The sequence below is a fragment of the Aspergillus wentii genome (genome assembly GCF_001890725.1).
Source record: "Aspergillus wentii DTO 134E9 unplaced genomic scaffold ASPWEscaffold_3, whole genome shotgun sequence".
Lineage (NCBI taxonomy): Eukaryota > Fungi > Ascomycota > Eurotiomycetes > Eurotiales > Aspergillaceae > Aspergillus > Aspergillus wentii.
In genome coordinates this window covers 1,843,227-1,865,109 of record NW_024467834.1, presented here as the reverse complement: position 1 = coordinate 1,865,109, position 21,883 = coordinate 1,843,227, and the positions used below count along the sequence as shown (strand labels likewise).

Here is a 21,883-nt window from a genome sequence, read left to right as displayed (position 1 = left end):
CTCTTTTCCTTAGGCCATTCTTTCATGATTTCTCTTTTATAGACATCCATCACTGCACGTATCACGTGAGCTGATAGGCTGAGCCAATGACAATCCATCTTTATTCCACCCCACCACACGGCCAACCAACATTTCACATCATAGCGAGTGCCTGCTATGCAATCCATATCAAAATGCCTCGCGTACCGACCACAAATCAAGTCATCGTCGGCGCACCCGTCAACATCGTTCTAAAAGCCGATCAACCGACTGGCCGCACTGTCGCGGGGACCATAGCCACCGTCCTAACGCGAGGAAACCACCCCCGCGGCATCAAAGTCCGTCTCACTGATGGCCGCGTCGGTAGAGTTCAGTCCATGGCGAGTGGGAATGCCGGCTCTGTGACGAATACAGCTGCGGCTGTGCCTGCTGCCCGCACGACTGCTGAGCCAGGGCTTCCTTCCCAGCATATCGGGCTGGACGCGTATATGACGCGTGGGAAGCAACGACAGAATGGGAGAGGTGGAAGGGGCAAGACCGGGCCTGTTGGAGGTGAAGAGGAGCAAGTCAGCACTCAATCAAGTGCAGCAGTGACATGTCCAGTCTGTGGCGAGTTTAATGGCGATGAAGCAGCTGTCGCACACCATGTGGCAGGCCATTTTGGTGATTGATAGGAATTCATTCCTATTTGCCTTGAAAGAAACGTTGGGTGTCAGCTTCGATGCTGTCGGATGGGACTAGTCGCTGGTCTCGCAGTTTGTCTCATATGCGTCTGACTTTTCGATCGCTCACATCTGCTGCATCCTGTCGCCAGCGACTGGATCTATACCATCTGAATGATCGCACAGGATATGAGACGATACTTATCGAGGTCCGTTTCTGAAACACCAGTTGATGACCCTCTGCCATACCATATCGACCAGTAAAATCGCCTGCATAGCTGGGGATAGAGTCTATAACTTCGTTGCTCCTATTCAAGTTAAATGAAGCAAAGATGATGATCTGGTTGATGTTTGAATCGTGATATTTATACTCATGTAATCTATGTCTAGCGTGATTCTTATCAATGCATATATAACAAATGCATCCAAGATATGTCCAATATATTCATGGATAAATTCACTAATCATCTCCCAGAATCTGCGCCAAAGTCTTCGAACCATGCACAAACTCTCCCGTTTCCTCATTTGTAGGAAGTCTCTGCGACGCAAAAGCCATAAACACCGCCTCCCAGTGTCCATCGGGGAAGCGGAAAAAGAGCGCTCCATCTTGGTATACCCCGTTATCAAACTGCGGGAAACTGCCCTGGTTCATGTGGATATCGTGGATACCGGTTCCATAGGACGAGCCAAAGATATACGCCGTTGCCCGCTGGTGGATCGCATCGTTGAGGATTGGCTCGAGGTTATCGAGGACATCGTTGTGTGCGCCGGGGATGTCGTGGGGGAGAAGTTTGGCTGATTCGGGGTTGAATAGGCCGTCGGTGCGGAGATAATCGATGCCATGGACTGGGCCGCGGCGGTGGGATTGGATAGGGTGGAAGCCGTGGTTGAGTTGCTCGAGATGTTGTGTGATGGGGTGGTCAAAGTCCCGACGGAACCAAAAAGCTAGACGGCCATCGCGGTCGAGAGACTTGACGTTGATGGCGGCTTCGTTTTCCTTGCTGTGGTCGAATTTGAGATAGACATGGGGGGATTTAGGGTCCTGGCGAGCAGATTGGGCGATGAAGTGGGTGGGATAGGCTACCCAGACGCCATAGTGAGGGATGGACATTGTGATAGTTGGGAGAGCAATTGGTATGATTGAGTGTATGTAGGATTGGAGCAATTGAGTGCAACGGGAGGATAGAGGGTATTTATGAGGGACGATTCAAGAGCTGAATCTTAACATGTGGCATAACGCGATCACCGATCAACAATGGGCTGATAGCCGTAGACGGTGTGGGATTGGTTGGCGTGGTGGGTACGGTGGGTACCTGTACGTAGTCTGCGATAGAGATCATCATTATCTACCATGCTGAACATACAGCTCCAGATTCGAATTGAGCTGTATTTCCTGCTCATAGGACCCAAGAGGGATCTACTACCCGGTACAGCAGATAAAATTGAAATACAAGTACAAGACAGAATACAGCATCAGACTTGTGATAGGGTGTTTCTACAAAAATAAACTGACAAGGCGGGGGCATCACGGCAGAACAGGAATGAGCGGTGTATGAGACACTAGCGGAGGGGTAACACCTGATATGAGCTACAAGGCACATTGACGTGAGATTGCAGACTCTCGGACAATATCAGTCAAACTGATGAACCAGGTATAATTGTTCAAAGACAGCGTAATTGCTGGCTTAAATACATCCAAAGGAATGGCAGTTGACGTACAAACACTGACTCTGCCGTTGTTCCTTCGGGAGAACGTTTCTCCGTCATCGAGGGGTACCTGATCAACACCTACGTCATGGAAGCGCTAATCCTAAACCAGTAATCCCCGAGAGTGTGCTTTAAATGCGCAAGTACTCTTCAGTTGTGCATGTGTATATGCAAAAGCAACTTTTGATTTCAAGAATCACACATAAAGCAGCAGCAGAAAATTTCCGAAGCCAAAACACACTATACTTCAGCTGCTTGGAAAAACTTTAAACCCGATCGGGTTTATGCTAAGCCAGAGCTGAGCCGTGACGGCTCGTGGCATGATATCTTGTTGCCTCAATTCCCACTGATGGAGACCGGATTCAATTGCTGATAATCAACAGACTCTTCCTTGTCTATTGCTGTGGTTATGGGGTGCTCTACCCAGCCAAGGTGGCTCAGTGCCTCCGAATCCCACTCCTTCCGTTAACTCGCTGTGAGAGATAGTAGGTGGGTTGGAACGATAGGTAGATGCTTAAAATGAATATTGGTCGAGAAATTGCACTTGTCTTTGGCGTTTCAAAGCCATCTTGACATTTGAGTAATCATTCAGCCTTAGGATTTAATCTCCGAGTGTATCGGACCGATTTCAAGAACCCCAAGGCACGAATAATCCCGAAGCAAGGCTGGATTAAGGCTGAACAGCGACTGCCACGACAAGGATGAGTAAAGAAGCAGGAAACAGAAACAGAACCCAATTGCTAATACAAATTGACATTGCAAGGCCACGTTGATTACTGAGGTTGCATTTGTTTGGATAATCCTGCGTTTCTCTCGTCTCGTAGGCTGCTTTATCACTAATAATAACGAGTTATTGATAATCGGCAAGGCGTAACACGCAATAGGGGTTTTTACGCCCCCAATGTCGTGTTTTCATATTGGGCCCTGATTCTTCCACCTGTTTGTTGTTCCTGACAGCTTTTTGGTATGATTGGCAGCGCTATTCCACAACAGGAATGAATCACAGATCTAGGCTTTACATAATGCGCCTAATGCGATTTATTCTCTGAGTTGTCATGACTCATCATGGCCAATTCCCCCGAAGTGAAGCGAATGTAAAACAGGAGGATCAACGCTGGTGAATCACGCGAAACAACAACGCATACCACCCACGATGGCTGCAATGTGTCGAGATCTGGACGGCCCCAGACCGCATCAGGGGCAAACAACCGGCGGAGATCTGACCTGGCGGTGTGGCGCCGGGCTGAGTTTGTGCCCGACTGGGGTGCTCCATGCGGGGCGCTGATTGGCTGCCTGGCGGTAGCCTTGTATACCGTGTTCAGCTTTGTCTTCAGCTTTGCATTTAGCGGTGTTGTGCCTGAATCGAACAGTATATAAGCTGCTCTTTTCTCGACTTGGGGATTCTTCTTTTCTCCATCACAACAAGCAATCCTGAGAAATCAATCGCAATGTATCCCATCAGGTACGATTTCTATCTTGTCAATTCCATCCAGATCACAGTCTAACTTTGAATTCACAGACAATCCAGCTACGGTCCTCCTGCTCCTACAGGTCGATCCATGTCCGTCTCCTCGGTAAGCAAACAGCCCACGCGATTCGATATAAACGCTTAACTGACAAACACATAGACATCCAGTTACTCCCAGGCAGACAGAGTCTACCTCATGTCCCGAAATCACAACGGAGCCATCACCCGTCACGGCCCTTATGCCATTGAGCACGCCACCGATGACAACCGCTACACTCTGCGTGGCAACGACTCTGGCCGTGTTGTCATCAACAACCGCTCATTGTTTGACGCGATGGATCTGACTCCTGCTTAATTGCACTATCTTTACTTGGTTTTGGAGTTCTTGGATCTGAGATGTTTCTTTCTTCGGGGTTGTCCAGATGCCTGCGGTATCCGTGATATCCCAGACTATCTGGACATTCCCCTGTTTGGTTCATGCCATGAATAGTTGATCTATTCTGGTACTTGATACTTTTATTCTTTTTCGATGTGTTTCATTTATAAACCTGGAAACCATATATATTTGTCTTGCATTACAGATTGTCTTGTTGCTATGTTTTAGTTGGGGGTCTTCTGGCCCTGGATAATCAAATTGCCTACCAGAATCGATACATGACTCTTTTATTCTTTATCATAACAACTGAAATGAACATTAACTATCAAACATCTCAAGCCCAGTTAATGGTTCTAATTATTCGACATGGATATAGCCGGAGACATGTGGCGTAATCGAGGGTAATCAGTTGAATGCCGAGTGACATGATTGGTCAAAGTGGAGTGAAACGTTCCATATATCCAATATGATTGGCTGCCCGGTCATGGCTGAGACCCACTCTTGTCATCGCGGTGCATTATCTCCGTGTGGGACTGGTTGAAGAACTGTGTGGAAAGCATATTCGCCACTGTCATTGGCAAATCGTCGGCTAAACAAATGAAGCTTTGTATGACTTCATTTTGACGGATTTAAAACGGACATAATCAACGGTCTCAAATGAGGGGAATTATATATAAGCCTACACCTGCCACCCTTTCGTAGCACTTGCAATTACTACATTCAAGCTCAACTACATACGTTCTAAAGAAACATATTCAAGACAAAATGGTCAAGACACTCCCCTTTGGTGACATCCAAGTCCCATCACCGGGCTTCGGTGCAATGGGTCTCAGCTTTGGCTTGGGCAGCAACCTGAGCCTGGAACAGGCCGAACCAGTGCTCTTGAAGGCGATTGAACTGGGATGCACATTCTGGGATACTGCGGTAGGTCTTATAATCTATTCTATCGAATAAATTGTCTAAGAGATGCAGGTCGTCTATCAAGCGGGTGTGAATGAGAAGCTTCTCGGAGACTTTATCAGAAAGCACAACGTTCGCGACAAGGTTTTTAGTGAGTTGGACAGACTATTATTGACAGGCTTCAAGCTAATATGTCCGACAGTTGCTTCGAAATGTGGTTTCAGTTGTATGGAGGGCAGCTCCTCCGTCACCAACTCCGCTGAACATATCAAAAAGTACATTGATGGTACTATTGAGAGACTCGGCTTCACTCCTGACCTCTACTATCTGCACCGCATTGACCCTAGTATGTCCAAGACCAGCATTTAAACCCACATACTGACTATTACAGACACCCCTCTAACCGAGTCTATCCCCGCTCTCGATGAGATCCGCAAGGCAGGAAAGACCAAGTACATCGGTCTGTCCGAGTGCTCGGCTAAGACTCTTCGCACCGCCAATTCCAGTTCGTCCTCACTTGCCTTTCTGCTAATTCAATGCTAACTTCCATAGTTGCCAAAATCGACGCCGTCCAGGCCGAGTACTCTGCCTTTGAGACTCTCCACGAGACAGACAGTCTCATTGATACGTGCAAAGAGCTGGGCGTGGCATACGTCGCCTACAGTCCCCTCGGCCACGGCTGGCTGGTCGATGACTTCCCATACCAAACCCCCGATGACTTTGCACCGGATGATTTCCGGCGAACGGGTGAGTGTTTCTATAAAAAGCCCGTTAACGATTGCTAACGTACTTCAGTCCCCAAATTCCAAGGGGAAAACTTCTACAAGAACCGCGCTATCGTCGAAGAAATCAAGAAGCTTGCTTCGAAGAAAGGTTGCACAATCAGCCAGATCGCGCTCGCGTGGGTTGCTGCTCAAGGGATGATTGCCATTCCTGGCACGACCAAGGCGCACCGTCTCGAGCAGAACTGGGCGTCTCGGGAGGTTGAATTAACCGAGGAGGAGAAGCAGGATATGCGCAGGATTATTGATGCTGCGAAGCCGCAAGGGAACAGATATGGTCCTGCCAACCAGGCGCTGGTTGGTCATTAAGTGCGAGATATGATAGATTAAGTATATGAATATGCATTATTTACACTATTATATTACTTGCTGGAAGTTCTTTCGCCCATGCCAACAATAGTCTTGCGTGTTCTGCCTTTGATGTGCAGTGCGTATAACCTTAGCGAAGTAATGATGACCATCAGAGTCCATCGTTCTCCCAGTATCCCTGACTCTCCACTACCCATCAGCTCGAGCGAGAATGCGTGTGTTAAACTAGTCAGTGATGTCCTCCATGTGACCAAAGCAACAGTCTCGCCATCATCTGTACTGCTGCTCGATCCACCCCTGTGCGGACGAACAAGCGTGAATCCCTTTTTAAACTTCCTCCACTCAAACTCCTCGCGTATCCTCTTCTCCCCAACCTCAATGCTAAAGTAGAATGTCACATCATGGGCTGCAGAAGTCCCAGCACGCATAATCTCCGTATCCATACGACCATCTTTCCCATCACCCTCAAGCGCAGGCAACTTGATAACGCTATTTAAATTAAACGCATTGACACCATGTGACTCTTCACCAACAGCAACGATAATCGGATCTTTGGTACTCATTCCACTGTGTAAAAGCATGGCTGGCCGAGCCCCGAGTGGTCCCTTGGAAGTGTACCCAGTGTGCATCTCGAGAAGACACAGTCGGTCGTTAGAAGTTGCGCCGCAGAGGTTGATGGATTTCCATTGTGACCATGCGCCGTAGACATTTAGGGTAGATGGGAATGGGGGATGAGAGGATGCGCTGGACGAGTTTGTGATGTAGTTTGGTGGTGGTTCGCTGTGGTGTTCAGTGTAGAGTGGTGGATTTGGATTATCCATAGTGATGCTTTCAGTAATGGATAGATAGTATGTAGGCAATTCGACCAGAGGGACAACAGGAGTCTTCACGTCCTCCGGTTAATATGAAAACACAGCCATGACCCTCACACGGCATAAATAATAAATGATCTTCACTGCGTCCGAAACACCAACCCTCGTATACTGATGGCCCGGTCTTGGCGGGATCAAACCCCTCATCGGCACAGCCACGCGATATCTTGGACGACGTCATTTGCCGACATATAATGCTTACATCCCCAACACCAACGCTCTACACTAATTCGACATCACCATCTGACAAGATGTCATCTCTCTACACAGATTCGGGGAAGGGGTTCTCTTCAGAGATGATAGACCCGGCTGTTCTCGTTCTGGCGGGACAATCTATAGTCAACGAGAACGCGTCCACACCATTATACCAGATAAACAGAGATGTAACAGCTATTCCGCAAAAAGGGTCATCTGTGATATTCGAGCGGATAGACAATATTGAAAAGGAAGAGCACAACCAACACATATTCTACCTCGCACACCCGCCAGACGCACAATATCGAAACGACACCCCCGCTTACTACATTACATCAGTCTCATCCGAGACACTTGGTAATATCGTCTTTGAGACAGCCAAATCCCGATTGCAGAAAACAGAGTTCAAGGCACTACTAAGCGCGAAGAAGACGGCATCAGACAAACCATTATTCGACGACCGCCCACAACTTCTCTTTACCGTCAAGCCAAAATGGCCGGGCAGTCAGTATAAATGGACAGATGCGGACGGAAAACAAATAGCCCTGGAAGATAAAAAAGGCGACCAGCAGAAGCTATCCATCTTGGTGTCGATGGAACAGGAAATGAGAGACGCACTGGTTGCCATGTGGGTTCTGCGAATATGGCACGACACAGCCGAGAGCAGAAAGGCAAAGAGAGAAGGTAAGCCAGACTGAGTCATTGAGGGAATTCGGCTAACCTGCCCAGCTCTGGACAGCATGGCGCCGCCTGTGCCATATATTTCCGATATGAAACTGATGAAGAGAACTGGGGCACTTGGCGCTGTTGGGGGCGGCGGTGCTTGAGTGGCGGAGGGCTGTTTATTAGTATAGATTAGGGATCATCATGGCCCCTGAAGGAATCTGACCCTGTGTGCATCATGGTTAGTTGGAAATATACGAGAAGTCATTGGTTGGAATGCATCTTGGCAGATACTGAAGATCTAAACTTTAATTCCCATCTCAATTATATCACCTCACATAGTAGTATATAGAGAAAGTCTATCGATTCATAAGTGACGATGCTAAATATAAATTCATTTTGACTTTACTGAGGCTGTAGAGAAGCATTTCCTTGTAACAGACTTCCGCTGAACATTTCCATGGTCCATCGCACGGCACAAACTCTACACAACACCTCCTTGGCAGCCCCAGAGATCAGCAGCAAAGCCTCAACGCCGATCCCAGCACTTCCAACAGCTTCTCTTAAAACAACATATGACCAAACTATCCTACATCATACAAAATCACCTTCACAATGCATCTACAATGTCGATCACTGTTAAACAACACCCTCGTATTCTGCCAGATCATCTCGGTCTGTTTCATGACATGGAAGGCTCTCACGCTCTGGACGAATACGCCTTACCCCGCCATGGTTGTCATCACTGAGTCGATGGCTCCTGCGTTCCGACCGGGCGATATTCTATTCATGTCGAATCATGATGGAAATGTGGCAATTGGCGATCTGCCGGTTTGTTGGCCGTCTGGTCGGTCGTACCCGATGGTGCATAGAGTTGTTCGGGTTTTGTATCAGGATACGGAGTATGTTTCTCTTGCTTATGGTGAGCTTTGCTAATATGTGTAGGCAATTTATTTTGACTAAGGGGGATAATAATCTCGTTGATGATACGATGTTGTATCCAGATGGACAGGAATATCTGCACCGGAACGAGATTATCGGGTTTGTTCGGGGCTACGTGCCATTTCTGGGGTGGTTTTTCATTATCTTGCAGAATCCATCACGGCTGAGAGATATTGCTATGTTATTTTGAGATATTGTTAACTGTATAACTATGTACAATAAACCATGAATCATGGAATCAGACCCACCAACGCAGAATAAACTTTAGGATACATCCACATCGGGGCGATACAAAAGAAGAATCCATAAACCCAGCCCATCCCCACAACCACACGGATCCATCTGGGCAGTAAAAACAGCCCCTTCAATGTCTCGGGCATATCGGTCTTGGAGATCGCCGTCTCAATGGCGGCAGCAAGAAAGTTCAGTTCGAAAAACAGGAAATCCCTAGCCAAGGCTGACTCTCCCAACGCCCATCCCACCAGACAATGTGACAGGCCCGACATGCTGAATATAATCAGGGGGATTATGGTCTTCTCCATCCGCGACCTTGGCGGTATACCCAGCAAACCCCGAGAGATGGGAAATGCGAAACAGATGTAGGTGGGTAATGTAAGACGGTGCCAGAACCGACCCCAAAACCCACGGACGCTGCATGCTTCGAGTGGGCTGCCAAACAGAGGAGGCCAGTCTTGGGGTTGGTCGAGGGCCAAGATGGCTACGAAGATGATTGCCATGAGGGAATTGTAGAATTCGAGAAAGAAGTAAGCGCTCCATATCCACTGCACGGACATGATGGCTCGGATGCGGATTTGATGGACGGAGAGGAGCTGGAATGGGCTTTCCATTGCCGGAGAAAAGTCGGCTGCCATGATATTTCCAAATGACCAGACGAGGATCTGTTGAAAGGTGAAACTATTTAGGAACCAAAGAACCATTGCTTTGATTGTCTTGGACAATGCAAAGATAGCCCGTGATTTGCCACTGCATCCTGTTGACTTGTCCAAACGGGAAGGTCGCAGTGGCAGCTGCCGAGGATTATTCCATATCCTATAGCAGTCGATAAAGGCCGAAGGATTCTTTGATGTTTCCGGGGTCACAGAATGCCGTTCAATGGCGAGGATCTTGATCGAATAAGGAAAGTAACTGACGACCAAACTGGCAAAGGTGGTATTCGCCCCGAGCAGTCCGGGTAATTTGTGGCATGAAGTCAAGGATAGAACAGTAAACAGCCAGATTGGACCTAAAGATAGTATTCTGATTGCTCTATGCCGTGTCAGCGATGCCATGGTCAGCATGCTTGCGACGGCATAGTAAAGGAGGGGCGTCAATGCTGCGAGATCCATAGTGATTCTGTCGATTTGGTTTCATCAAAGGCTTCAGGACCATACAACTCAGTATATCATCAGAAACACCAACACGCCTGCAAGACTGAAAATACCGCATTAATTCTTTCGAAGGATTCGACCCACCAAAAAACGGCAAGTTGTGGAGGGAAACTCGTGTTTATATGGCCCCCAATACTAGCACCGTTGGTCGGCCAGGGGCTATGCAAGACCAAATACATCACCATAGTATTCCAGACCCCGATCAACGTCAATGCGGGGATTGCTAGTGCCCCGTTTCTTCACGAATCCTTCTCGTTTTGCGGGATATACAACTTCTTGGCGAGGCTCATTCCCAACAATCCACCATGACGCCCAACTATACACATCCGTTTGAGGCAGAATCGTCTATTTATATTAGAACTCGAATGGATATAAATTGGTCCATCTTCGCACTTCTGAATCCATTCTCATCATCACAACAGCTCAGCTCAGACAATCTACATCCATCTCATCTTACTCAGACTTCCATTCATCTTCCACTTCATCTTCCAACATCAAAATGGTCTCCTTCCCCCTCAAGGCAATTGGCGCTACTGTCGCCGCCTACCTGGTCGCCCAGCAGTGCCAGTGCCCCCAAGTCGCTATTGTCCCTGCCATCGACGCCGCCCTTCAAATCGGCGCTGCTGTCGGTTCCGCCGGTGCCTCCTTCGGCGGTGCCATCGTCGGCGCCCACTTCGGCAACAAAGAGCGAAGAGGCGAGCTCCTCGAGATCCGAGGCGACTTCAAGGCTCCCCCCGGAGTCCCCCAGCAGGAGTTTGACCGTTGCGCCAACGACTTGTCCAAGGAGTCGGTCAAGATCAATGTCAAGGGACCTGTTGAGAACCACGGTAAGAGAATCAACCAACAGATACAATATGAATTATAACTGACATTCTCCAGGTGTCCGGGCTCAAGGTCTTCCTGCGAGCTGCATGAACCTGGCAACTGTTATCGATGGCGATGCTTCCGGTGGTCCCAGACCTACTCCTTGCGGCTCTGATTGTCTGCTGTACAACAACCTGAACAAGAATGAGTACGAGAAGATGCGCAAAATCTGGGGTGAGATCCAGAAGAAATAGATGATCCCGTGTATAGCAGACATGTGTATGGCTTGAAGTTTGTGTTGGAGACTCATTATTAGAAAGATGCTATCTGTGATATTGAATGTATATACTGTATATTTGCATTGTTTAATTTGAAAGTTTTATCATACTATACTTCGCCATTGCAATTGTAGCCCCATATATTAGCGAGTACAAATGTTCTAATATACTTAATTAGCAACGTACTATTACTACTTGATAGATCCAGCTAATTACTGGCCATTGTATTTCTCTTTTTTAAACGTCCCAGCCCCAATATTAAAACATTGCACCAATGGATATTTTTATATGATAGTAGTATATATCCCAACCAATTCAAAAGGTGATTATTATGATGATTCTTCTCAAAATCATTACTCAAATGGTTAGACTGACATTGTTAACAATGGACGATTTGATATGGCGGTCAGGTAAACAGCGCAAAAATATAAATTTGGTTGTTCCGAAGTCTATTTCAGAAGAGGGGTGGTAGCAGCTATCAACAAAGATCCATAATAATATATCCTTCTGAATAAGATTATTCGCATAAATCGAACAACAATTGAGCAAGAATATCATTTGTATTCGGCATTTCGTACACATGTCCAGCTTTCGAGAACAGGTGTCAAACCTCAGCTGAAAACTGTTCATAACATGATTGGCTTCTATGGCGTGAAATATGGGTCTTTGGACCGTGCATGGTGGAGATCTCTCAGCTCAGTCAGGCTGGAAGTTGGGATTCTCAACCCAATGGCAGAATGCTCAACGCACCTGTCAAGCTGCTAAATGCCAAAAAGTAGAAGAGAGTCTATTGAACATGCCCGCGGCACAATCCAGCTTCCATTCCATCGATTCAGGCCAAGCATCCACTTGACACAAGACCCACATGTTTAGGACATGACAGGCGACTGACCAATAGCAACGCAGCCATGTTTACTTTTTCCAAAAGGTATCAAATCCCTCGGACAACTTCTAGCCTATCGTTTTTGGCGCATTTTCCAAACTGAACGACTCTTAGTGCCAGTGATCTGCAACCACCGTATTTATAAGAAAAAACTTTTCTCCCAAGCCTCGCCAAGTAAACAGCTTAATCCCGCTTTTTCATCATGACAGATGACAGCGCCCGGCCACGTGTGAGTGAAATCAGCAAAAATGGACAGCCACCAGAGGGATACCTGGGCACAGAACTGCCTAAGGCGATTGAAAATGGAAATGTGCACCGATTGAGGGATCTGCTGCAACAAGCAGGTGCCGTCGAGATTCGATTTGATTATGTTTTCCCAAACGCGGCGGGCGCGTCGACGGGAGTCACGCCGCTCGTGCTTGCTGCTTTTTCAGATGATATACAGGCTGTGGATGAGATCCTGAGACATAAGGCGCGGGTCAATGCAGGGACGGCTAATTACAACCTGACCGCACTTCACATGGCCTGTTTGTGTGGCCACTTGAGGATTGTCGAGAGGCTTGTCAAGCAGCATGCAAACATCGAAATCAAAACAAACGACAGGGAATCACCGTTAAACGTGGCTGCACAGTTCGGGCACCAGTCAGTCTGTGATTTCCTCATCAAGGCTGGCGGGAAGATTGAGTCTGCAGAGAACGATGGACGGACGCCTCTTCTATTTGCATCGGCAAACCAGCACGTTGAAGTCGCCGAATTGCTCATACGCAAAGGGGCAAATGTTAATGTGCAGTCAAAAGCGAGCCAGTCGACTTCACTACACCACTGGGCTCGAAGGGGCAACCGGCGAATGGTCTCGTTGCTGTTGGAGAATCGCGCAAAGATTGATACACCGGACGCCACTCACTGTACGGCTCTCCATATCGCCGCATGGAACGAGCATGCCGAGACTGTGTCGTTGCTTCTCGACAAAAAAGCAAGTTTGAAAAAGGTCGACGAGGATGGATGGACTCCGCTCCACTATGCCTCTCGTGCTGGCAACCTGGAAGTGACCACGCTGCTTTTGGAAAAGGGCGCCAGTGTGAAAACCGAAACAAAAGTGGGAGTGACTGCGCTTCACCTGGCCTCTCTGACAGGCAACATCGAAGTCACCAAGTTGCTTCTAGTCAAAGGCGCCAGTGTGAAAAAAGGATCCGAGAAGGGATTAACTGCCCTTCACGCTGCTGCTCTGGGAGGCCACAGTGAGGTCGCTTTCCTCCTTATAGAGAATGGCGCAAGTGTTGACAGGCTCAATGATGATGGAGCAACTCCCCTTAAGCTTGCCGCTGAATTCGGCCATACCAGTGTTGTCGAGCTGCTTTTGAGCAGGGGCGCCAAGGTTGATAATGCATCTTCGAGCCAGCCTAAAGGTCTTTACGATGCGGCATCTAATGGACACATTGAAGTCGTTGAGTTGCTGTTGAGACACGGCGCTGATGCTGCGAAAATGGACCATTTCAAACCGACTTTGGAAGAGCAGCTGATCAAAAAGACAAAGAATGACAATGAGGGGTGGTCTCTGTTACATTTCGCCTCTGCCAAGGGTTATTTCAAAGTGGTGGAGTTCCTTTTGAGAAATAACCCAGATATTACCGGGACCGACGATAGTGGAAACACGGCACTTCATCTGGCATCAGAAAAAGGACGCGCTGATGTGGTGGAACGGTTGCTTAGTCGAGTTGCCATTGAGTCGCACCAAGAAGTCGTCAAATTGATATTGAAACAAAACGACAACAAAAGAACATGTCTCCAAGTGGCAATCGACAGAGACTATCGAGTCGTGCAACAGGTCATTTTCGACTGCCTGGCAAGACCTGGGCCCGGTTTTCTCAGATCTTCACCAAAGGATGCCGAGCAGCTGCTGGAACTCGCCGCCGAATCCGAGATACCCGGACACGAACACGCATTGAAGCACATGCTGGAAACATGGGGCGAACCTTCAAACGGAAATTCGGCCAAATGGACGGCGCTGGACTGGGCTGTCTATAGGTCCCAGGCAATCCCTGTATGGTGGATTCTATCCAAAGGAGGCCACCTCCATGGGGACAAGATCCGGAACGCCCTCCGCGTCGCCAAAGATAAGAGTCATCACGGCACAATGGACTCGCTCGTCACGGAGCTGCTGCACAACCCTCCACCGGTCTTGGGCGAAGATGTCGACAATCGAGATAATGACAATCCGCCCGTGCTGCCGAGACCGCCTCAGGATGTGGACGAATTCCTTGGTCTAGATGGAACAATCATCGACTTTTACACCAACGGAGACAAGATCGACTTCCACTTCAAAGAAGAAAAAGTCGAAGATCTCATTTACGAAAAAGGTCCTGAAAAGGTCATGTCGGAAGCCAGGAAGAATGTGTGTTACAAACTCGATATACTCAAGGAGAGAATGGAAAAGGCACGCATTGAGCCCCAGGGAACAACCGGGAGAGAAAAGGACTTGATGCAGTCGAAAATCCCATCCGGGATGAATAGTGATCCCCTGAAAGCCGAGACGAAAGGAATAGACCAGCTGAAGAGAGTGGACTCGGTGCGACTTCCAGGAGATCATCTGTTTCGGTGGATACATTTGCCTGTCAATAACGTAAGGACCCGTTTATATTGTCTACAATCTATGCTAATCAGATTATCATCAGATGCCACTAGCAGAGGTTTGTACCGACAGCCACTCCATCCTCGTAGACAGACAGCTGACGATGAAAGGACCTCGTAACTCGCATCTCCATCGACTCGGGGAAAACGCAAAAGGAACATCGCCCTCTGGCCGATTTCTTCAGCAACAGCTGGGCACAGCTGAATGCAGGAGGCGGCCAGCGCTACATGAAGCCGAACTGTGTTGTATGTTCACAGCATTTCTACAACAAGGCAGACCTACTGACCATAAATCTTCATTTAGTCTCAGGGGTCTGATGAGTTGAATGACAGGACAATCGCTCTTTATGTATGTGTTCTCAGATTACACAGGAAACCTTGCTAACACCAGCCAGATGCCGTATCTGACCGTCGATGACAAAGAAATAAGAGCAGACCACAGCGACAATGCCAGCAGTCATATACCCCAGAACAACAAGGTGATGACCCTGGATCAATACTACTATGTGACTGCAAACAACACCGAGAACAGGGACTGTGACCAGGTGATTTCTCGCTACATCGAACGGAAGTGGGAGGAATGGATGACACAGCAGGGTACTAAGAAAACGAAAAACGCCCATGAGGGCACTCTCAAGAGACGTGCCGAGAACGAGAACAAGGCCGGCGCATGGACGAAGATCCTGGTCGTCGACCAGCTTTGGCTATGGATTAGCGATAAGAGTGTGTACCGACTGCATGGCATGAGTGATGTGATACTGACTCTTTAGACACCATTATTACAGCAACAACACACGACTTCAAGCACTTTGTTGACATGGTCTACGAAGCTCTCGTCTTCGAAGAGAGCAGAGGCGGTTTCAAACAACCAACATGCGTCATGTCCATGATGGAGCTAATCCTAGGCATTGCAACCGGCCCTTTTATGCGAAAGACCAGCTTCGAGGGTAATAAAATCATCACCAAAGAGGCGATGGAAATATTCCGCGAATCGATCAGATACGTGGCCGACAGCGAGATTCAACTCTTCAACAGCTTCGAAAACTCTCTGGATCCAAAGAATAACAAGAACGGGAACGGCAGTAACGCAGCGTTGAATCCATGGCACAATCTGCATGAAGAGACCAAGTTTCTGCGCGAGATTAAAGATATCCAGGATGAGTTGAAGATTCTGCGGACACTCGCAGAGGCTCAGGAGACGGTGTGGAATCAGACATTTGACGATGACCATTTCAAGGATCGATCTATCTGCACGCCCATGTCGGTCAAGGCAGAGGTTGACAGGATGATTGAAGAGGCAGACAAGACTCATGACTCGGTTGGTTACCCATATAGTACAAGCAGTGAGGTATCTCTAACAGTCACAGATCAACACGCTGCTAGACTTGAAGCAGAAACAAGCAGGCATGACAGACGCCCAGCTCGGCCACGAGCAGAACAGAATCGTCACTGTCTTTACCGTCGTGACCATTGTCTTTCTCCCCCTTTCCTTCCTGACTTCGGTCTTTGCCTTGAATATATCCGACTTTCCCCATGTAGGAAACAATGTCGAATTCGAAGGCTGGTGGATCTTCCCAATCATCTGTACGTGCTTCTATCCACTATGAGAATACCTACTTACATGAAAAATCAGTTGGCATCTCAATCGGCGTATCCTTCCTCTTCCTCTTCTTCGCATTCAACGTCAACACTCTCAACAAGTACTACCACGCGTTGATGCACCAAGGCCACCGGGGAAAGTTTATACAGGATCTAAAAGCGAGAGTCCTCCCAAAGAAACGCAACAAGCAGACAAATAACAAAATGCAAAAACCTTCCAAGGAAACAAATCCCGTGAAAACGAGCGCGTTGGAAAGGAAGATATCACCATCCGAGAAGGAGGAGACGAAATATGGAATTGAGAGTCATGGTCCGGGAAAGGAGATGATCAAGGCGTTTCAATTCTTGGATCCGCTGCGCAGTAGGAAGAAGCATGCGTCTCCGTCGGATCCGGAGTTGGGTGGCTATTGAGCTGGATGAATAGATTGAATAAACGAATAATGCAGGCACTGATAATGAAGAGCATCGCCCATGAGGGTACGTTAACATTTCCCACCTAGAATCCGTACTCTGTTGAAGACAATATTCATATATCAAGCAAGGTTTGAAAACCAAGGGGAAGCCGTGTTAGCGCTTACTAGATCTCGAACAGATCAATCCGTACGGACAACCCGTTCTATTGGCAATGTTTTACTCGACAGCACAGTTTAGTGGCTCGCTTAATTCTACCGCAACCACTTAATTTGATACATCCAATTCTGCCTGAACGGCTTTGGCATAATCGGTCTCGAGGGCCTTTACATTATTGAAATGGTACCATCGTGTCGGAGTCGGTGGTGGCATCCCATTGGCACCGAAGAGCCGGTAGGGAGAAGTCGTGGTCGGACCTGGTGGACTCCAATATGACATGTCAAGGCAGTTGGGAGGTCCAAGTTCGAGATAACACGCCGTATCGAAGGACTGCAAGCAAGGGTGTGATCGAGATTCAATCGACCCGAATCTACGTCATAATGTATTGGGTGTTATATCGAGGACATTATGAAAAGAAGCTAGAAGACAAGCTTCCAGGAACAGCATCTGAGGAGGTATTATGCCATCGCCATTTGAGACTCCTGAACGTTATATCGACAAAGCGACCGGCAGCTTTGGCAGGGAACTTTGACCATGGACTAAAGCACGGATACTCGATCAGCGCTACGGCCGGTGTTTCAAATATATTATTATACTCGATAGCTATGATGAACTACGATAAACGACACCGATCGCACTAATATAGTCCCAAACAAACTCAATTTTACTTTATATTACACCTGAAAACAAACATCCTGGATATATCCCAACAGCAACGCCCAATGTAAAATCGCTCAACTCAAATGATACAGTATCTCAAACTGAGTGCTTCCTGCTCTCGTCAAGGCTATATCTACTCCCGACACTACGCTCCGTGACATACGAATCGTATGGCTTCTCCATACTGCCTGGGTTTAGTGGCTGCGCGGATTGGTGAGTCGATGATCGGATGTGTGACCAGACACCGCGGTAGCCGAGTTTGAAGAGCGGGCGGAGGTTGGAGAGACAGGCTGCGGTGATGCCGACGGCTGCTTCGATGCAGGTCCATAGTGCGGCGGGGGCTTGATAGTCTGTGGTATATTGTTAGATGTGTTGGTGTTGGTGTATGACGAGAAGACTTACAGGTGACGTCAGGACCAGCCTGAGTGAGCTTGATCATTGCGACGAGACGGACGATATCAAAGACCAGAGTTCTATATTGTTAGCATTGACAAGCCTAGTAGAGAGGGAAGACATACAATCCACCCACGACAAAAACGCACGACAAGAGCATCCTCTGCGTTTTGGGAATCGGCAACGCCCAGACAATCTTCATCGGCATGATGAGAATCACCAGATCGGAAAAGATGTTCGGAATCTGCATCGCGTAGTAGAACGTGGCGCTGTCGAGACAGTGACCCGGGATGGACTGGTCCCAGAATTTATTGACCGGGATACAGATGAGAGCGCCGGCAATGAAGATGCTGATGGCCCAGAGGATGACAAAGGTGGCGATGAGGTTGGAGGCGAGGATCATGCGTCGGGTCGAGAAGAGGCGTTTGTAGAGGGTGAGGATGGAGAGTTTGATGAATGCGATGCAGGCGGTATAGACGAAGGAGTTGGAGTAGCCGATCTGACGGGTGAGTATATGTCTTCAATCGAGGGAGAAAGAGACATACCTTGGCGAAGATGATGAGGTTCTTTGGGGGGATTTCGGTAATGTGCGATCCAAGGCCATTGTATAGGACTATCATGATTAGCGATGAATGAGATCGGTAGATGCGAGACTTACGGATGCAAACACCGATCGAGCAACCATACTTGAACAGCTGCACGAATTAGCATGTACATATATCATATGCAGGTGCGGCATACCAGTGCCATCAGAATCAGATAATCATCGAGAAACAGCTTCGTCCCATTGATCCTCCTGGCCAGCAGCCGCAACGCAACGGTGACGGTCGACAGGAAAAACGCAAAGACGAGCGAGACAATGACCGACCGGCGGAGACTCTCGTTGGACGGGCCAAAACAGCCCTCGGTGCCATCTTCACACCGCATCTTGACACTTCTTCAGCAAGAAAAAGAAAACGAGAGAGAACGCATCGATTTGGAATGATCGTAGGATCGTGCTGAGAAACATGGGTATATTCAATTTTAAATACACACGCATCCTCCCTTGTGGGGGCTGGCGAAACCCTCGACCTGCCCTCGCTTGTACTCATCACATCCGCACCTGCAAGGCGAGACATCCAATTCTAGGGGGATTTTCTCTCAATAGCATTGCCCCTCTGCAGGAATTAGTTGGGCGAGCGAAGGATTCGGGGGTAATTAAACCTGGGCAGCGCGACAGGGAAGTCGAGACATTAGGGGCTGATCGGCGCGCACAGCCCTTGCATGGCGGACGCAGTTTGCGGATGGGCCAGTGGGGAGTCGCGTAGCAAAGACAGTTTACGATGCATCGTCTGAAGAAGCGTCGACATGTCTTGGTCAAACTCTGTTGTGCTGTCAGGCTGTCAAGGGATGAGTTTATTGTGACTAGTTTATTGTCCGATTCGACGCTATCATCGAGCTGATCGATCACTCAACAACGGTCTCCTATTCGTATTCTTAGCAACCCCTAGTCGACCAAATAATCGGGCATGACAAAAGTACCAACACTATCGATTCGACCAAGAATTTTATTAATAAACACACAATCACACATTCAAAATTAACCATCAAAAATAGAAAATCAAATCAGTATGGCGTTCCTCGCTGGGTCCCATACACCACCGATCCATTGCGATAAGCTTCAGCTCCACTATCCACCTTGCGCGAAACATCATCTTCACTTCCCACGGCACGCCCAATGTTTGACGTGTTGTAGCTGCTGCCGGCTGCGTTCGATCCCGTCGATCCATAGCCTGTGGCCGGCAGGTCAAAGTCGCTGCCAGACGCGTTGGATTGCGTCGTGATGACCGGTCCACCGGTGCGAGGTTTGCTGTAGCTGGTGCCCGCGGCGTTGGATCTGGCGCTATTATAACCACCTATCAGGCTATAGTCGTCACGAGCGGCACTGCCAGAATATGCACCGTAGTTACTAGCTGCAGTCGGCGTCGATGTGACGTTGGTGCTGCGAGGGGCATTGTAGTGGCTGCCGCCCACGTTCAACCCGGTCGAGTCGCCATAGCTGGTCTCGCCGCTTCGGGGGATGGTTTGGCTGCCACTCTGCGCATTCAGAGCCGGCGACGGAGTGTGGCCGATGTCGCTGGCCGTGCCATAGTCGCTGTCGGGGGTGTTGGATCGGGTAATCACTACAGGGCCACCAGCTGCGGACGTCTTGAACTTGTTGGTGACGCTCTTCAGCTCTGACGTTTCAGCATCGTCACCACCAGCTTTGTTGCTGCCAACATCTCCCGTGGATCCAACAGCTCCCTTTTCGCCCCCACTGCCGGCCGTTTTATCCTCACTTCCCGCTTTGGATCCCGTCGATCCACCGAATCCTGCAGCGGATTTCTTCTGACTGCCTTGCTGCGCACTCGCCCCGGTGCTGCCGGCTCTGCCATAGGTCGTGTCCGACTCTGCAGGTTCAGCGTTGCCGCCAGACGACTCGTTGGCCAAGTTCGATCCACCAGATTGAGTTGTGCCGCCTCCTGCAACGGTGGCATGGGGATCAAACGTCTTGGTGGTGGTCGGACCAGAACATCCAGACGCATGGATCACGCCGGCACCGCCAATGCTGCCTTTGTGAACGTCGTTCATGAATTTACTAGTGTCGGTGTTGTATTGCTGGTTCTGACCCTGGGAACTTGTCTTCTTCGCGATGTTGCTTCCCTGGCGATTTTCAGATGAGGCAGCGGTATGTCTGTTTGCGCTCTGCTGGCCTGCAGGGTAGGTAGGCTGCTTGGTGATACCAGCTGCGGTGGTAGCACTGCGGCCACCGCGATCAGTGCTGGCTTTCGAGTCGGTATTGCTAACCTTTTTCGACTGGGAGTTTTGAGATTGGGTGTTGGCGAGGCTAGACTGAGCACCGCTGTTCTCCTTGCTCAGCGATGATGGCTCGTACTTGTTGCCATACTCGGTGTCCTTGGGGGAGGCTGAGCCGTAGCTGTCGGCATACTCGGAACTGGCCTCGTTGGAGTATGGGTTGTTGGAGTAAGGGTTGCCAGATTGCCCATAATTGCTGCCGTATTCACTGCCCTTGTTGTTGGAGGCATAGTTGTTACTCGCGTAAGGATTGTTGGATCGAGTGTCATACTGGCCTTGGTTGCTGCCATACGCTCCAGCAGCACCTGCACCAACGCCGGCAGCACCAACAGCAGCACCCTTGGATCCAGTCGAGCCATAGTTGTCGGTGTTGCCAAACTCGGATTCATGGGAGTACGGGTTGGAATTGCCGTGAGAAGCAAAGCTCTCACGGCCCTGTTGGAACTTGGTGTCGGCAATGTTGGTCGTGTTCGCGTATTGCTGGGAAGAATTGGCAGTAGCACCACCAGCATATTGACCACGTCCCTGCTGTGACTTCAAATCGGAAATACTGCCAGACTCGGGTCCTTGGGACTTGGTCTTGGAGGCTGAATTGCCATATTCACTGCCGTAAGCAGCGACGTTGTCGCCCTGTTGTTGGTACTTTGATCCAGCATTCGTAGCATTTCCTTGAGACTGGGTGGCAGCACCACCATATTCATTTCCATACGAAGCAGCCTGGCCACCCTGATTCGCTTTCGAATCGGCTGCATCAGCTCCAGACTGTCCCTGGCCCTGACTCTGACCCTGACTCTGGTCCTTGGAAGCAGCATCGCCAGACCCATTCCCATACGACTTCAGAGTATCACTGCCCTTCTCTACTCCCGAATCAGCAGCCCCAATTCCCTGCGACTTGGCCTTGGACCCAACACCCCCATTGCCGTCGTCCTTTCCATACGACTGCAGCTTCTCGCGGCCTTGTTTTATTTTTCCATCGGCGAATTCGGTTCC

The 21,883-nt window shown here is 48.9% G+C and overlaps 12 protein-coding genes across 12 annotated transcripts; 7 read left to right on the top strand and 5 right to left on the bottom strand.

The window, feature by feature from the left end:
* Positions 1 to 173: 173 nt before the first annotated feature.
* ASPWEDRAFT_26426 (YwbE family protein) lies at positions 174 to 650 on the top strand (the record flags this gene model as incomplete). The annotated part of the gene is made up of 1 exon (XM_040832853.1): positions 174 to 650. One exon carries the CDS (start codon positions 174 to 176, stop codon positions 648 to 650), a length of 477 nt encoding a protein of 158 aa, XP_040690674.1.
* A 451-nt stretch (positions 651 to 1,101) lies between these two features.
* Positions 1,102 to 1,752, bottom strand: ASPWEDRAFT_26425 (YukJ family protein; the record flags this gene model as incomplete). The annotated part of the gene is made up of 1 exon (XM_040832852.1): positions 1,102 to 1,752. One exon carries the CDS (start codon positions 1,750 to 1,752, stop codon positions 1,102 to 1,104), a length of 651 nt encoding a protein of 216 aa, XP_040690673.1.
* Positions 1,753 to 4,916: 3,164 nt separating this feature from the next.
* ASPWEDRAFT_181927 (uncharacterized protein) lies at positions 4,917 to 6,190 on the top strand. The gene is made up of 6 exons (XM_040831891.1): positions 4,917 to 5,116; positions 5,165 to 5,243; positions 5,295 to 5,438; positions 5,484 to 5,597; positions 5,645 to 5,839; positions 5,888 to 6,190. The coding sequence occupies exons 1-6, from the start codon at positions 4,958 to 4,960 to the stop codon at positions 6,181 to 6,183; spliced, it is 987 nt and encodes a 328-aa protein (XP_040690672.1). The 5' UTR covers positions 4,917 to 4,957; the 3' UTR covers positions 6,184 to 6,190.
* Positions 6,191 to 6,236: 46 nt separating this feature from the next.
* On the bottom strand, positions 6,237 to 7,004 carry ASPWEDRAFT_26423 (uncharacterized protein; the record flags this gene model as incomplete). The annotated part of the gene is made up of 1 exon (XM_040832851.1): positions 6,237 to 7,004. The coding sequence occupies one exon, from the start codon at positions 7,002 to 7,004 to the stop codon at positions 6,237 to 6,239; it is 768 nt and encodes a 255-aa protein (XP_040690671.1).
* Positions 7,005 to 7,306: 302 nt separating this feature from the next.
* ASPWEDRAFT_26422 (uncharacterized protein) lies at positions 7,307 to 8,077 on the top strand (the record flags this gene model as incomplete). The annotated part of the gene is made up of 2 exons (XM_040832850.1): positions 7,307 to 7,934; positions 7,980 to 8,077. The coding sequence occupies 2 exons, from the start codon at positions 7,307 to 7,309 to the stop codon at positions 8,075 to 8,077; spliced, it is 726 nt and encodes a 241-aa protein (XP_040690670.1).
* Positions 8,078 to 8,528: 451 nt separating this feature from the next.
* Positions 8,529 to 9,045, top strand: ASPWEDRAFT_108990 (uncharacterized protein; the record flags this gene model as incomplete). Its single annotated transcript, XM_040828044.1, has 2 exons — positions 8,529 to 8,800; positions 8,841 to 9,045. 2 exons carry the CDS (start codon positions 8,529 to 8,531, stop codon positions 9,043 to 9,045), a joined length of 477 nt encoding a protein of 158 aa, XP_040690669.1.
* Positions 9,046 to 9,085: 40 nt separating this feature from the next.
* Positions 9,086 to 10,201, bottom strand: ASPWEDRAFT_170490 (wax synthase family protein; the record flags this gene model as incomplete). Its single annotated transcript, XM_040830631.1, has 1 exon — positions 9,086 to 10,201. One exon carries the CDS (start codon positions 10,199 to 10,201, stop codon positions 9,086 to 9,088), a length of 1,116 nt encoding a protein of 371 aa, XP_040690668.1.
* A 541-nt stretch (positions 10,202 to 10,742) lies between these two features.
* ASPWEDRAFT_170489 (uncharacterized protein) lies at positions 10,743 to 11,301 on the top strand (the record flags this gene model as incomplete). The annotated part of the gene is made up of 2 exons (XM_040830630.1): positions 10,743 to 11,070; positions 11,123 to 11,301. 2 exons carry the CDS (start codon positions 10,743 to 10,745, stop codon positions 11,299 to 11,301), a joined length of 507 nt encoding a protein of 168 aa, XP_040690667.1.
* Positions 11,302 to 12,821: 1,520 nt separating this feature from the next.
* Positions 12,822 to 13,535, top strand: ASPWEDRAFT_131077 (ankyrin repeat domain-containing protein; the record flags this gene model as incomplete). Its single annotated transcript, XM_040829273.1, has 2 exons — positions 12,822 to 12,986; positions 13,089 to 13,535. Coding segments are annotated over 2 exons (612 nt in total), but the record flags the coding sequence as incomplete, so codon positions are not given.
* Positions 13,536 to 15,638: 2,103 nt separating this feature from the next.
* ASPWEDRAFT_38634 (uncharacterized protein) lies at positions 15,639 to 16,929 on the top strand. The gene is made up of 2 exons (XM_040834922.1): positions 15,639 to 16,406; positions 16,458 to 16,929. The coding sequence occupies exons 1-2, from the start codon at positions 15,654 to 15,656 to the stop codon at positions 16,551 to 16,553; spliced, it is 849 nt and encodes a 282-aa protein (XP_040690665.1). The 5' UTR covers positions 15,639 to 15,653; the 3' UTR covers positions 16,554 to 16,929.
* A 774-nt stretch (positions 16,930 to 17,703) lies between these two features.
* On the bottom strand, positions 17,704 to 18,263 carry ASPWEDRAFT_437081 (uncharacterized protein). The gene is made up of 3 exons (XM_040836085.1): positions 18,195 to 18,263; positions 18,068 to 18,138; positions 17,704 to 18,015 (listed from the first exon to the last, which is right to left on the bottom strand). The coding sequence occupies exons 2-3, from the start codon at positions 18,102 to 18,104 to the stop codon at positions 17,762 to 17,764; spliced, it is 291 nt and encodes a 96-aa protein (XP_040690664.1). The 5' UTR covers positions 18,105 to 18,138; positions 18,195 to 18,263; the 3' UTR covers positions 17,704 to 17,761.
* On the bottom strand, positions 17,904 to 19,295 carry ASPWEDRAFT_437139 (uncharacterized protein). The gene is made up of 4 exons (XM_040836086.1): positions 18,806 to 19,295; positions 18,717 to 18,753; positions 18,604 to 18,671; positions 17,904 to 18,557 (listed from the first exon to the last, which is right to left on the bottom strand). Exons 1-4 carry the CDS (start codon positions 18,983 to 18,985, stop codon positions 18,162 to 18,164), a joined length of 681 nt encoding a protein of 226 aa, XP_040690663.1. The 5' UTR covers positions 18,986 to 19,295; the 3' UTR covers positions 17,904 to 18,161.
* Between the last annotated feature and the right edge of the window lie 2,588 nt (positions 19,296 to 21,883).

Coding starts and splice junctions, on each gene's coding strand:
- ASPWEDRAFT_181927 (XM_040831891.1), top strand. CDS start 4,958: ATGGTCAAGACACTCCCCTTTGGTGACATCCAAGTCCCATCACCGGGC. Junction 5,244..5,294: donor CGTTCGCGACAAGGTTTTTA/GTGAGTTGGACA, acceptor TATGTCCGACAG/TTGCTTCGAAATGTGGTTTC. Junction 5,598..5,644: donor TCTTCGCACCGCCAATTCCA/GTTCGTCCTCAC, acceptor TAACTTCCATAG/TTGCCAAAATCGACGCCGTC.
- ASPWEDRAFT_38634 (XM_040834922.1), top strand. CDS start 15,654: ATGGTCTACGAAGCTCTCGTCTTCGAAGAGAGCAGAGGCGGTTTCAAA. Junction 16,407..16,457: donor GAATTCGAAGGCTGGTGGAT/CTTCCCAATCAT, acceptor ATACCTACTTAC/ATGAAAAATCAGTTGGCATC.
- ASPWEDRAFT_437081 (XM_040836085.1), bottom strand. CDS start 18,104: ATGATCAAGCTCACTCAGGCTGGTCCTGACGTCACCT. Junction 18,016..18,067: donor GGCTGGTCCTGACGTCACCT/GTAAGTCTTCTC, acceptor AATATACCACAG/ACTATCAAGCCCCCGCCGCA.
- ASPWEDRAFT_437139 (XM_040836086.1), bottom strand. CDS start 18,985: ATGCGGTGTGAAGATGGCACCGAGGGCTGTTTTGGCCCGTCCAACGAG. Junction 18,754..18,805: donor ATGATTATCTGATTCTGATG/GCACTGGTATGC, acceptor TAATTCGTGCAG/CTGTTCAAGTATGGTTGCTC. Junction 18,672..18,716: donor CTCGATCGGTGTTTGCATCC/GTAAGTCTCGCA, acceptor TAATCATGATAG/TCCTATACAATGGCCTTGGA.